Genomic DNA, 14,908 nt, shown 5'->3' with positions numbered 1-14,908 from the left:
CAGAACAAGGGCGAAAGGCAACCCCAGTTTTGTTGGCCGAGGACAGTGAAACCAAGAAAGCTTAACAACCGGATCTTGATCGAGGTATGCCCTCTGGAATCTTTGTCCAAAGTCCGAGACACCGGGTGGCTTGGTTTGACGGCTGCCAATAACCTGAAGCAAACCAAATACACGTCCAGACTGCATGTCTATTCGACTTAGGTATAAAAGCAATTTGCAGGACTTGTCCCGCCTGTTGGCATGGGTTATGTCCACTCAACAGTCGGCTATATTGTTTTTTTTTTTTTTTTTTTTTTCGCAGCTCCAAGCCAGCTTCTCATCATGTCTTCAACATTACCGTCATTAGTTGTATGTGGCTCCCTCTTAACAGATTCACTGGCAGCCTGTCACGCCGACGCGCATTCAAAGTTGTCGCATGACGCAAGTCTCGCAAGTTTCAGAGACGCGATTCTTCAACTACCCCAGTTTCTCTTGCTACTGGCCACCGAGGAGCCCGCTCTGGAGAGTCTCTCATTCGCAGACACGCTCCATGCCTTGGCTGCATGGGTCGCAACGAGTGAAGTCCACGGGTCGCGACCTCCGAGTCCAAAGCCAGGCACAGAGAATGCGCACGCCGCCGTCATCAGCGTGATCACACACATGGTCGAATACGTAACTTATTTGGACCGACTGGAGGAGCACATGGGATCCGCAGGTCCCGCATTCTGATGACCAAGACTCCCACGCAAAGGTGTTGAACAGTGTAAGGGCCGGTGGGATACAAGGTCTATGCATCGCGCTGCTCTCGGCCCTTGCTTTGACCAGCTCTTGGTGCAGGGCCGAGATTGGTCGGAACGCCGCTGTGGCGCTCAGGCTTGCGTTTTACGCTGGCGCCTGGGTGGACCTCGACGAAGCACGGCGGGCGGAGCAGTCAGCCTGTGTCAGCATCCGCCTCTCGCTGCCAGGAAATGGTGTTACCGGTTGTGGAGACGGGAAAGAGACGACACCAGCCGAGGATGCATTGAAGTCGAGCTTGCGAGGGGCTATGGATGGCTTGCCCGAGGTCTGTGACGTCTGTCTCTCACCCCACGATTCGCTTCGGTGAGCTATACTGATGTCTGCTTAGACTTATACCGGGGTCTATATGGACACAAGTGCAACCAGACAATGCAAGCCCTCGGCCTTGAGGGTCTGTATCCGCACATCTTCCGCAAGGAGCCCATCCAAGACCTGGCCCTCGCGCACTGCATGATTCTTGCCTCGCAGTACGCCACGGCCTCCTGGCCGAGTACACGAGTTCTCCCCAGGGGATAACTACAGACACGCCGCTGGACGACCCGGGTCTGGATTCCCTCGTCATGATCCAACTACAGTCTGAGTTGGAGCGGCAGTTTGGCGCTAAGCCAGAGGTTACCGAGCTCAGCGGCTGCACAGTTTCCGAGGCTTGCAGCTTGTTGATGCGAATGCCGGATGATTACAAAATTCGGACGGTGCAACCCCCTGCTCAGCTCTCGCCTTCCCAGACCTCTCATCTTGGCCAGCTTGCCGTGGATTTTGCTCGCTTCAACAAAAAGACCGACTCCATACTGCACGAGACTGGCTTTGCGGGCTTCTTTGCCGGTGTTTACGATAAACAGCAGAGTCTAGTGATCGCTTATATACTAGAGGCATTTGAAGCCCTTGGCCTCCCTCGTGAAGCTCAGAAGCGTGCGGGCCCTCCGGCGGGCTCTTGTCTTACAAAGTACGAGCGCCTCGTGAACCGCTACTACCAGATACTCTCCGCATCCACCAGAAATAAATACGGGCGCTCGGCCGATCTGCAAGCCCAGATCCTGGCTGAATATCCAGAGTATCAGCCGGAGCTATCCGCTGGTCGACGAGCGGCGCTGGGAGAGCACGCTGCGAGAGGCTGGGTTTCGCGAGGTGCACTGGACGCATTGCGCCGCGAGAGAAGCGGAGCATATGCGACTTGTTGTGGGGGTTTGCTGAGCTTTGTGTGTTTGAGACTTGTTGGTTCGCCTCAATTCTCGCACTTGGCTGTTTTTTTTTTTTTTTTCACCTTGGCAGCAATATAGATTGTTCGCACTTATTTGCATATAAACTGGATTCTAAACGTGACCAGCAGAGTAAATCAGGAAATTACTGCGTCTGTTTTCAACAGAATATTATTTAACATCACCCCGCTCGTTTGTACTACCATCCTTTGTGAAGCTATTTTATTCACCCAAACAATCAGATTAATAAAGCAGCGCACCGCATATATGCAGGAAACCATCCTCCGTTTGCGCTTTGAATTTCCTGCGCGCGCCGAAAAGTTCTTTGTTTTGCACCTTTCCTTCCACGAAGCTTGCCCTTGGCAAACTCCGATGAGTGGCTTCGAAGTTCAGCCGACCTCATCCGTAACCTATTTCGGTAATACCCTCAGGTGCACAAAGGGCGCAATTGAACCGCCTTGCCGCGACGTGAGGTGATCGGGGATGATGGTGGGACACACTTGCAAATGTAGTTTGGTTATCGGCTGATTGCGCCTGCGGCGCTAACACTTGACATTGGCATGGACTGGCAGACCATATGCAACAGCCTCATGTGTCACACAAACACTAAGCAAAGCTGCAAGGAAGCCTAAGTTAAGACCTGGATTACAGTATGCAGTTATTTATCAATTATCACTGGACCATCCTGGAGATAGGTCTCGTGGCCGTCAACGAAACGCCAGCTGCCCAACAAAATATCACCCAGTGCAGGAGGATCAGGAAAGCTGCAGCATGTACCGTAGACAGAAAACTCAAAACCGGGGCTTCACAAACCTGAAGTCTCCGAAAATTCAACAAACTACGATCAACTAAATGCCACCGTCAAAGACAGCGCAATTAGTCTGCAGTCGCGTCGAAACTATTACACGCATCTGCCATTCGATCGTCTATTTTGATAAAACAGAACCAACCACTCTATATAAATAAACTTCGATATGGATTAACGGCGAACAATATGGAAAACTGTTAACAGCAAAAAATACCAGTGCGGAGCTTTCCCTAAATACGCCATCTATCAAACATTCGGCGGCCAGCCACGCATTACATAATATTTCGGTTTCCAAAATAACAAAACGGGCGACGCTATCGCGTTGTGTGTCGAACGAACGAAAGCCGATTTGCGGGCTTATATCGAAACCAATGCGCGACCATTTACCCAGCAACACCTAAGTAAAATATCTGTTTTGGTCGAACGCGTTCAATATTAGTCTCAGTGCTCGGACTAGACCCCTGCGGGGTCCGAGTTCTCCATGTACCTTGCAGCCACATGGCTTTTCGACCAATTGCATTGGCCGAAAAGATCGCGCTCGTTCTAGTCTGAGGAAACCTTGTCGATTTCGCCGCTCATGGCGGGTATTTGTACTGTATTCGCACTGTGCATGCACTGCATACGCAATATCAACAATATAGCCACTGTAAACGATTGAATATTCGAATAAATAAATAAATAAAAATGGTAAAAGTATGGGGTGACCTGCGTTGCAGTGTTTCATTTTTTACATTTTTTAAACGCAGAAGCCGTTGGTATAGCTTTTTTGGCTATATAGATATTGAAATATTACGTATATTTTTTAATATTTAATATATTTTATAATATTCGATTTATTGTTTTGAGTAATAGGATTTGGTATGGATAAAGTACATTTATATGAAAACTTTTGATTTAACGTAAATGTTAAAAATGCATGCAATTATCGCTTAAAATAAATATTATATTAATATTTTCATTTTCATAAATAACTTATTAAAAAAGTTAATAATTCGCTCATTTACTTATAAAATAAAAATAAACTTCGATATAGCAACTGCATTATATTATTATATATTATTATTATTTAACGTTCTTTTTACCAACCTTATTTTGTTGATTAAAATAACAAATATATAAACAATACAATTTTCCCATTTTCTTTAACAAAAGCATTATTAAAACTGATATCGAAAAACAGATTTTACGTAAACGTTTGTATATACAGTGGGTGACCCAGAAGTGGACATGCCCCTAAAATGGACACCCTCCCGAAAAACTGCCATAAAAACTAGTCTCAATGCTCAAACTAAACCCCCCTGCTCCGCAGTGGGGACCGAGCGCTCCATGTACCTTTTAACCACATGGCTTTTCGACCAATTACATTGGCCGAAAAAATCGCGCTCGTTCTAGTCTGAGGACATCTTGTCGCATTTCGCCGTTCATGGCGGTACCACCAACGATAATTTGTCGCATTTCGCCGTTCATGGCGGTACCACCAACGATAATTTGTCGCATTTCGCCGTTTATAACGGTATTATTGATAATATACCTAATATTGCGATATCGCTGACAACTATTTTATTAATATAAGGATAATTTGTAGTATTTTACCGTTTATAGCGGGTATATATAATATATTCGCATTATAATAGCAAAAGAAAATGGTGTAACTATAATATATAATCAAATATTCGAATAAAAAAACAAATAAAAAGTATAAAAATATATAGTAATTTGCGTTGAATTAATTGGAGCTTGTTGATCATTTGAATGCCAGCCGCGTTTGAATAGCTACTGTATATGGAAATATATTAAAATATTAAATAAAATCTGTAATTTTTCATTATATTTGATTTTTATTTTAAATCATGGTATATAATAGTAACTTTAATTGAAATTACAGTTTTTAAAGCTTAGTTAACCTAACACTGCAAAGTGCATGCAATTATCGATTAAAATAAAATTTTTATTAATATTTTTATATAAATTAACAATTTGTTAAAAATTAAATAATTTACGCAAATATTGGTAGAATGAAAATATTTGTAATTGATACATTCCTTTATAAGTTTGTTAATAAATTTTAGATAAGTTTTTTTTTTATAAATTTTATTCAATTAAATAAAGCAAAAAATATAAAAATAACACAAATCTAGCATTTCTTATTATAAAAAAATAAAAAAGGCCAGTATTGTAAATTGGGTTTCACGTTGACGTTTATTTATATACATAATCCACTTTTACAAACTTTGGTTTTATTAATGTTAAAATTGGTAAACATATAAAAACATTTCGATTGCAAAATATGTATAAAATTGGAGACACTTTACCTATCCGCATATTTAGCGGCTAAAATAATTAGATAGACGTACAAAAGTGTAGTGTTATATTAAATATATATATGCCACCCCCCACGTGCAAAAACTACAAAATTTGGCTGCAAAACAAAAATAATATAAAATTAATTAAATAAAGCAAAAAGATTTATAAAATACACATTTAGCATTTTCTTTTATCAAACAATTTTTAAAACCGATATTATAGGCAGGATTGGATTTGGACGTTTGTTTATCTACGTCATCGGACTTCTGAAGTTTTGGTTTTATTATCGTTAAAATTGGTAAAAATATAAACGAGTTTCGATTGTAAATTATACACAAAAAAGTGTATACTTTGCCTATCCGCCTATTTAACTGCTTATATAAGCTGATATATGCACCAAAATTTAGTATAACGATATATAAACATATACGACCCTCCACGTGCAAAAATTATAAAATTTGGTCAAAAAATAAAAATAATATTAAAAGAAATCGAAAATCGAAAAAAAAATCGAAAAAACAGTACCGCCATAAACGGATTAAGGGCAGGTGGTATCGAATTCGGCCATTATAGCAAATAATAAAATAAATCGAATTGCTGCTAATAGCGGTATCAAACGCTATTTTCAACAACAATTTATTTTTTCAATATTATGCGTGGTTATGGAATAATAAAGGAGTTTCGGTTAAAAAAAGGCCAAAAATACCGCCATAAACGGCGAAAATCGACAAGTTGTCCTCAGACCTGAACCAAAGCGTTCTTTGGATAGACCCACAGGTACATTGCAAAGCCGCAATTGAGCCACGAAGTGGAGCGAAGCGAACGGAGTGGATCAATTGTGGAGCTTTGGGCTTCAGGGATGAGCCCTGAGACTATATGAAAATAACGAACATGCAATTGATCGTTTTTCCGCAGTAAATCGCAATAAAACCTATATCTATTAATTCGCAAAAAGCTCCTTTACATTCTAATCCAAAAATGAAACCGTAAATCCCTGGTCCTAATCCTAATTTCGGTGTTGTTACCGGATTTTAACCTCCATGGCCGCCCTTTTCTAATCCAGGCCGTAAACCGTTTCCTATATACCGGCCTATTTATAAAAGGAGTTTTGGGTTTCGCGGCGCACGCGTTTTCTAAATGCAGGTTTGAAAATCTTAATTTTTTCGTTTAACCGCTTATTTTCGGAGGTGAGATTCGCGATTTAAATAACCTAATAATCTATGGTTTTGGATACCTTTTGTACAAAATTAGCCAAATTTTTTCTGCATTCGCCTAACCGGCTTATTATTTGCATAACCTGTTTTTTAATATTTTGGGAAGTTTTTAGGGTCCCGATAATAACGTTGGCCATATTTGAATCCGAATTACGGTTAGAAATCGTTACCTGGGTAACCCTTAGGTTAGGAATTACCATTCGATCCGGAGTTAATATTTAAAAGGGTATTACCGGCCAGATCCCGGTTTTGCGGAAGCCGGAAATTACGTTGCGAACCGATAAACCGGTTGCAAAGGCGTTTCGATAGGCGGTAAAGAACCGTTTTCGTTATTTAGGCGTAATAATATTTAGCGACGTAAAAAATTTTATATATTACCGGTAATAGGTTTTAACAGGGCTAAAAACAGAAATATTTAACGGTTAAATAAAATATAAGTTGTAAACAGGTAAATATTCGAGGAAAACCCTGTTTTCAAACGTTTTAAATATTAATTCAGCTAACTAATGCGTTAAAATTTAATCCAATACCAATAACCGCCATTTTATATTAATATTTGGTTTCATTTCAGGCAAAAAAACCTGTTTTAACCATTTAAAAGCGATTTTAAAATTAAATTAGCCCGTGGGAGTCGAATCGTACGCCCAATTTTTAATATTAGGTGGAAACTATTGCATTTATAAAATATTACCCGTTTGGATTACGGTTAAAATAAATTTTTTTCCTTTTGCAATTACCGTTTCGATAATCGACGCCCAAATGGTATTTAGCGTATATATAATTTCAACCTAATTCCGGCGTTTTACGAAAAATAAACCGTATATTTTTCCGGCCGTTATATCGTTTTATTGGAAACCGTATTCGTCCATATTTACGATATATTTGGGTTTAATTTCGAATTCGGTAATTATTCGTTGGTGTTAATTATAAAACGCCCGGATCGATTCGGCCGTGGTTTTTTTAGCTCGCGCACCCTCCAAAAAAATCCCGGATTTGGTTTTAATATCCTTATTACGGCGTAAAAAACCGGCCAGCCAACGCCTACCGAAGGCGTTTACGCGTTTTTTCGGCGGTATTAAAAAAGAAGCGAAATTTTTAATTATTTGGTACGTGGGCGCCCTTCCAACAAGCTTTTCGACTTCGATCCAGCGGTTAACGAACTTTTCCTATTTGTTAAAAAGTAGTTAATACGGTTTATGGGCTTGTTTTCGATCGAAAACGCCGTTAAGGCGACGCATGAGGGTGGTTTTTGGTACGGCCCATTGCGCGGCCGTTTTATTTTTCGAAGTGCCTGATTTTACGGTTTTAACCGCCTGGGTAAGCCTAAACTCCAAATCTTTCGGTATTACGGTTTTTTCGGCTTTAAAAACGCGTTATTTGCGGTGCGTTGTCGCGTTGAAGTAGGTGGGTTGTGCTGAGGATGCTAGAAATTGCTAACAAAACAGGTGTCCACTTCAGGTGCATGTCCACTTGTGGGTCACCCACTGTATACTTAATTCAATCCCCGAAATTTTGGTTTTATTATCGAAAAGATTGGTAAAAGTATAAAAGCGTTGCAATTGTAAATTATATACAAAATTATATATACTTGACCTATCCGCTTATTTGCCGGCTTATATAGCCAGGTATATATACCAAAACTCGATATACCGTTACCTATACGTATACCACACCCCACGTGCAGCAAGCTTGAAATTTGGTCAAAAAATAATAATAATATAAAAGGAAATCCAAAATTGAAATGAAATCGAAAAAATAGTACCGCCATGAGCGGATTAAGGGCAAGGCCTAGCAAATTCGCCCAATTATATATATAAAAAGATAAATTAAATTGGTGTTAATAGCGGTATTAAATACTATCTTCAACGTGCAAACCGCCTTTTTTTTACAATTTTTATTTATTCTTTTTCTAACGGAGTGTTGGTCGCCGAATTGACGAAAATACCGCCATGAGCGGCGAAAATCGACAAGTTGTCCTCAGACTAGAACGAGCGCGATTTTTTCGGCCAATGCAATTAGTCGAAAAGCCATGTGGCTGGAAGGTACATGGAGCGCTCGGTCCCCAATGCGAAGCAGGGGGGTCTAGTCTGAGCACTGAGACTACCACATTGCCATATAAACCATCTCTGGGTTCGCACTAATTTGCTGACTTGGTGAAAATTTCAACCCGATACAAGGTAGCTGACTCGCAGGTGAGGGGTGGGTATAAACCCGGTACAGGGTAAAACCCCACACGCTGACCATTTGAATTATAACTCCTGCAGCACAAAATAAAACGGAAAATCCGACAACCCCGACAGGCCCACTTCGGCACTAGTTATTATGGCTTATATACAAATAAAATTGGACCTATTACAAGCTAAATAACGTATATAATTAACACCCCCTCTCTTTTGTTGTTACTTATATAAAGTCGGAAAAGAAAAGTATATAAAAATAAAACCCTTAAAAAAAAGATCCCCCTTATGTCCCAACCCAATTCGAACTCCCGATATAAACCCCTGGATGGCTAAGCTGTTTGTACCGACCCATGACGCCCGAATTGGATGAACCCCCGAATTGGAAAAAACCTTTAGAATTGTGACAACCCCCGGATTCGAAACCCTGATTTGCATAATATAGACCCACGGAATTAACTACTTAGCCAGGTAGCTAATCTGGCTGTTCGTTGGTAATAGTCCAAGCTAGGCACATTATATAGGGTATTTCGAATGCGTAAATCGCCCAAAACGCGAGATATTTCAATTCGGATTGAAATTCAGGTATAAGGTCGGTACAAATTGCTTATTAATTGACCTGTACAGGGGAGATTCAGATAGTACGGTCGGTATTGGGCTAACAAAAATCCAATATTTGCAAATAAAGGAAATATAATGGGTTATAATTAGCTAACGAACTAATTAAAAATGCCCTAACATTTAGTAGGTAAAAACTAAGCTTTGTTTATGGGTTTAAGCCCTATAAGCTCTAAAAAGCCCTTGTGAATTGGAAGCGTTAGGGGCTTTGCTAGGCCATTAGCGGGCATTTGTTTGGATTCCAAGTACTTTGGGGTCACTACTCCTTCTTTTCAGGATTTAAATGCCCTGCAACGGGTGGTAACTGCCCTGTACCAGGTGGTAAATACCCTATTTTTCCAGGGTTTTTTAAGGGATAATTATCCGTTGGAACGCTGTTAATTTCGTCTTTAGGTTTAGAATTAGAATCCCCCTTTGAATTTGTATTTTCCCCCTCTAAAATCTATAATGTTTCCCCTAGAATAGCCAAATTTTCAGCGGTTATACCCTCTAAAACTTTTACGGTAAAAGTTTTATATACGGCCCGTTTAACGGGTGCGTAAACCTGTTAATTATATGCGTTATTTAGCATATAATGGGTCCACTTTTATTTAAATATAAGCCACAATAAATAGTGCTAAAGTCGGGCTGTTGGGGCTGTCGGATTTTTCGCTATATTTTGTGTGTTGCAGGAGTTGCGATTTAAAGTGTCAGCGAGTGGGGTTTCACCCTTTGCCAGGTTTAACACCCACCCTGCACTTACGAGTCAGCTGCCCTGTACCAGGTTGAAATTTTCACCAAATCAGCCAATTAGTGCGAACCCAGAAATGGTTTGTATGGAAATAAGGGTGTTTTTTCAACAACGCATACAAAATAATTTTTCGGAAAATCGTATGCGGCACGGGAACCCTTTGCGGGGTGCGGACCTCCACTTCGATATCGGAAAGTATGTAAGGGAGACAAAGCAAAGTCTCCCCCACCAATAAATCAAATTTATTAATCCCAAAATTTAGTGAACAATTTAGTGCATTTAAGCCCTGTAATTACAGGCCTTTACAACGCAATTAGCACCACGCCGCACCTAGGTTAATGCCTAAACCGCTGTTAGCAACCTATATTGTTAACAAAACCAACGCTGTAAAATTTGATAAATGGGCTACAAATCTCACCGTTTCGGTACGGGGAACCAATTTATTAGATTTTTGGCGTTTTTCCAGCGGTATGATAGCCTGGCATACAGTACCAATAACCCAAAAATGCCCTAAATTGGGTTTATGCGGTAATCCAGGTTGGAATTCGGAATAAAATTCCTCGTAGGGGGTTAAATCCCTATTAGTTACCGCTGTACGGTTAACTAAACCAAGCACGGCAGGCAGTGAATAACACTATAAATATAATGGTAAACCCGCCGCTAAAATGGTAGACCGAAGCCTATCCAAAATAACCCTAACGGACCGTTCCGTTAATCCGTTTTGGTCGTGGTTATAAGGATTCGAAACGCTAAAATTAATACCTTTGTTTGTAATCCAATTTTAAAGGTTTGTATTAACTTCGTGCCCCCATCGAAATAAAACTTGAAGGGGTAACGCCCGTACGTAGCTTTTAAAACCTTAAAAAAGCCTTTCATAGCCATTAAAACCGTAGGTCCGGTTTTATTTCGTAATGGGATCGACCACCGAAAGCGTGATTTTCGGTTCACTAATAACAAAACTACGGGTTTTTTATTATAAAGATTAGGTTTAAAAGTTATTATATCACCCTTTATAAAATCGAAAATGTCAAATGGTGTAAGGAGTGCGACCTTATTTGTATGCCTGATAGAAATAGCTTTAACGTAAGCAATATAGGTAATTGCCCTAATTTTGTCGAAATTAGGTAGACCTTCTGTAATTTTAACGGTTTTTTTAGCAATAATAACCCTATATACCCCAAACACCTGTGTTATAACAGGGTTTTTTAGGCCTGGATTTCGTTACAATCGCCTATAATTCCGTCTCTTTTAAAGGCTAACTAACCGTCCGTAATTCGTTTTAGGCCTAAAGGGAGGTAATTTACAGGGGCCTGCTTTAAATCCGATAATAAAGCAGGTTTTGACAACGGACTTCTTCTATGGGAAACCCCTTTTTTCGGAAATAATCCCTTTGATATTAGGTTGTATAAAAGGGTTACCTACCGGCCTGCCGGGCTTACGGGGCCGAATATCACGTGGACTTTCAGGGTTTTTACCGCTAAGTTTCTCTGTTATTACAGGTGAATTTACTGCTATTTCCGTATTTTGTTCGGGTTTTAGCTTTTCGGTTACCGTATTCTTTTCCGGTTCCAAATCGGTGTAAATTTTATAGTCCCTTTCAAGGTTTATATTACTTACTTCTATTTCCAACGGGGCTGCGTAAACCTTTATAACCCCCTGTCAGGCCAAACTAGAAGTGGTGCTATATTTACCTATTATATAGGCGTAATTCGAAACAACGTTATTTCGAACAAGGATATCGCACCCTTTAACCTCCAAATAAAACGAATGTTTAACGGTATTTAGGCGTCCTTACGCTTTGCGATCCTTATCGTACAAAATATCTTTTAATAATACGGGCCATATATTATAGTGTATAAGGTTATCAACGATATTTATTCCAAACGAAGGGATATATAAAACGTTATTTAACGTAACCTTTTCAAATTCGTCAGCCTTTTGGCCGTAACGGACCTGTATTTTTACAGTTCCGGTGCCTACAGGTTTAATAGGGCCACCTGCTATACCAATTTCAACTGTAGAGCCGGGGGTAGAATCGGTAAAAAATTGCTTTTTCTTTACCATTGGTATTTTTATACCGTTTGGACGTACAATAACGCTATCCACGCTATTAAAATAAATTTTAAATTCATTTAAATTGTGCAAATAAAATATAAATAGGGTGTATTTATCCAGTATATTGTAAGTAATTGTTCCCAATACGATTTTTATCGTTACAATTCCATAGTCTCAAGGCTCATCCCCGAAGCCCAAAGCTCCACAATTGATCCACTTCGTTCGCTTCGCTCCATTTCGTGGCTCAATTGCGGTTTTGCAATGTACCTGTGGGTCCATCCAAAGAACGCTTTGGTTCAGGTTTGAGGACAATTTGTCGATTTTCGCCGTTTATGGCGGTATTTTTGGCCTTTTTTTAACCGAAACTCCTTTATTATTCCACAACCATGCACAATATTAAAAAAATAAAATATCGTTGAAGATAGCGTTTAATACCGCTATTAGCAGCGATTCGATTAATTTTTTTATTTGTTATAATGGCCGAATTCGATACCACCTGCCCTTAATCCGTTCATGGCGGTACTGTTTTTTCGATTTTCGATTTTTTTAATATTATTTTTAATTTTTGACCAAATTTTATATTTTTTGTACGGGGAGGGTCGTATATATATATATATATATATGTATATATATCGTTATTAGAAAATTTGGTGCATATACCAGATTATATAAGCAGTTAAATAAGCGGATAGGCAAAGTGTATATTTTTTTATATATAATTTACAATCGAAATTCGTTTATATTTTTACCAGTTTTAACGACAATGGGACCAAAGCTTCAGAGATTCGATTACGTATATAAACAAACGTCCAAGGTCAATCTTACCTATGACATCGGTTTTAAAAACTGTTTAATAAAAAAAATGCTAAATGTGTATTTTATAAACTTTTTGCTTTATTTGATTAATTTTAGATTATTTTTGTTTTGCAGCCAGATTTTGTGGTTTTTGCACGTGGGGCGTACCATATATATATTTAATACAATGCCTTATTTTGGTACGTATATCTAATTATGTAAGCCGTTAAATATGCGGATAGGTAAAATGTATCCGATTTTATATATATTTTACAATCGAAATGCTTTTACATTTTTACCAATTTTAATATCAATAAAACCAAAGTTTGAAGAAGTGGATAATGTATATAAACAAACGTCAATGTAAAACCCGATTTACAATACCGGCCCTTTTTGTTTTTTTATATAAAAAAATGCTGAATGTGTATTATTTTAATATTTATTGCTTTATTTAATTAAATAAAATTTATTAAAAAAAACTAAAGTAAGGTTCTTCAATAAATTGATAAAAGAATGCCTGAATCAAACTTTCACTCAATTTTACCAATGTTTGCATGAATTATTCAGGTTTTTAACAAAGGGTTAATTAATATAAGAATATTAATAAAACTTTTGTTTTAATCGATAATTGCATGCACTTTGCAGTATTAGGTCTGCTAGGTTATAAATACTGTCAATAAAATTTAAATCAATAATATATACTATTATTCAAAATAAAAAATTAAATATAATGAAAAATCACAAATTTTACTCAATATTTTAATATCTTTTCAAATACAGTGGTTATAAAAACGCGGCCGGCATTCAAATAATCAACAACCTCCAATAAATCTAACGCAAATTACTATATACTTTTATTATTTTTATTTATTTTTTTATACGAATATTTAATTGCATGCTATGGGTACACTATTGTCTTTTGCCATTATAATGCGAATATTTTATATATACCCGCTATGAACGGCAAAATACCACAAATTATCCTTATATTAATAAAATAATCATTAACGATATCGCAATATAAGGTTTATTATTAATAATACCGTTATAAAAGGCGAAATGCGACAAATTATCGTTGGTGGTACCGCCATGAACGGCGAAATGCGACAAGATGTCCTCAGACTAGAACGAGCGCGATCTTTTCGGCCAATGTAATTGGTCGAAAAACCATGTGGCTGAAAGGTACATGGAGCGTTCGGTCCCCACTGCGAAGCAGGGGGGTCTAGTCTAAGCACTGAAACTAATAATTCCAACGGTTTACACGATTGCGCTAATTTCAATGCTTAAACTAAACCCCCCTGCTTCGCAGTGGGGACCGAGCGCTCCATATACCTTTTAACCACATGGTTTTTCGACCAATTGCATTGGCCGAAAAGATCGCGTTTATTCTAGTCTGAAAACAATTTGGCGCATTTCGCCGCTCGTGGTAGGTACAAACACTATATTCGCACTGTAACGGGGTGAATAACAGTATAACCACTCTAAATAATTGAATATATAAATAAATAAGTGAAAAAATATCGTAAAATTATGGGGTAACCTGCGTTATAATATATGATCTTATTACATTTGTTTGCCACAGGAACCGTTGGTATAGCGTTCGTGGTGCTATAAATATTAAAATATTATATTTGTTCTTTTATTTTTAATATACCTTGTTATATTTAATTTAATTTTGGAAATAATCATGTTTTTTTAATGTAAAATACACTGCTATAAAAACAGTTTTGGCATTAATATAACGGTGGAAAGTGCACCCGACTATCGCTTACAATAAGTAACTTATTGGAAAAAAACTAATATTACGCCCAATTAGTTGTTAATATAAGAAAAAACTTCAATGTTACCACTATATTAGGTTATTATATATATATATATATATATATATATATATACATATATATTATTTAACGTTTTTTTCATCAGTTATATTTTATTAAATAAATAAAAATTAAAACAACAGTACAATCGTACCATTTTTTTAAATTAAAGAAGTTATAAGAGCCGAGATTGTAGCGCGGGTCTTACTTAGACGTTTGTTCGTATACGTTCTCCGATCCCTGAAATTTCGATTATATCATCGTTGAAATTGGTAAAAATATAAAAGCGTTTCGATTGTAAATTATATATAAAATTATGTATACTCGACCTATCCGTTAATTTAACGGTATATATAAGAGGTTATATATACCATAATTTGATGAACCGTTGTATACACGTATGCCACCTCCCAC

At 38.1% G+C, this 14,908-nt stretch overlaps 1 protein-coding gene across 1 annotated transcript; it reads left to right on the top strand.

Moving 5' to 3' along the window:
* Positions 1–321: 321 nt before the first annotated feature.
* PpBr36_10626 (uncharacterized protein) lies at positions 322–2,583 on the top strand (the record flags this gene model as incomplete). The annotated part of the gene is made up of 6 exons (XM_029897736.1): positions 322–348; positions 466–651; positions 731–1,042; positions 1,144–1,168; positions 1,246–1,902; positions 2,546–2,583. 6 exons carry the CDS (start codon positions 322–324, stop codon positions 2,581–2,583), a joined length of 1,245 nt encoding a protein of 414 aa, XP_029744084.1.
* Positions 2,584–14,908: the final 12,325 nt, after the last annotated feature.

This window comes from Pyricularia pennisetigena (genome assembly GCF_004337985.1).
Source record: "Pyricularia pennisetigena strain Br36 chromosome Unknown Pyricularia_pennisetigena_Br36_Scf_10, whole genome shotgun sequence".
Lineage (NCBI taxonomy): Eukaryota > Fungi > Ascomycota > Sordariomycetes > Magnaporthales > Pyriculariaceae > Pyricularia > Pyricularia pennisetigena.
This window is presented reverse-complemented; position numbering and strand designations above follow the sequence as displayed.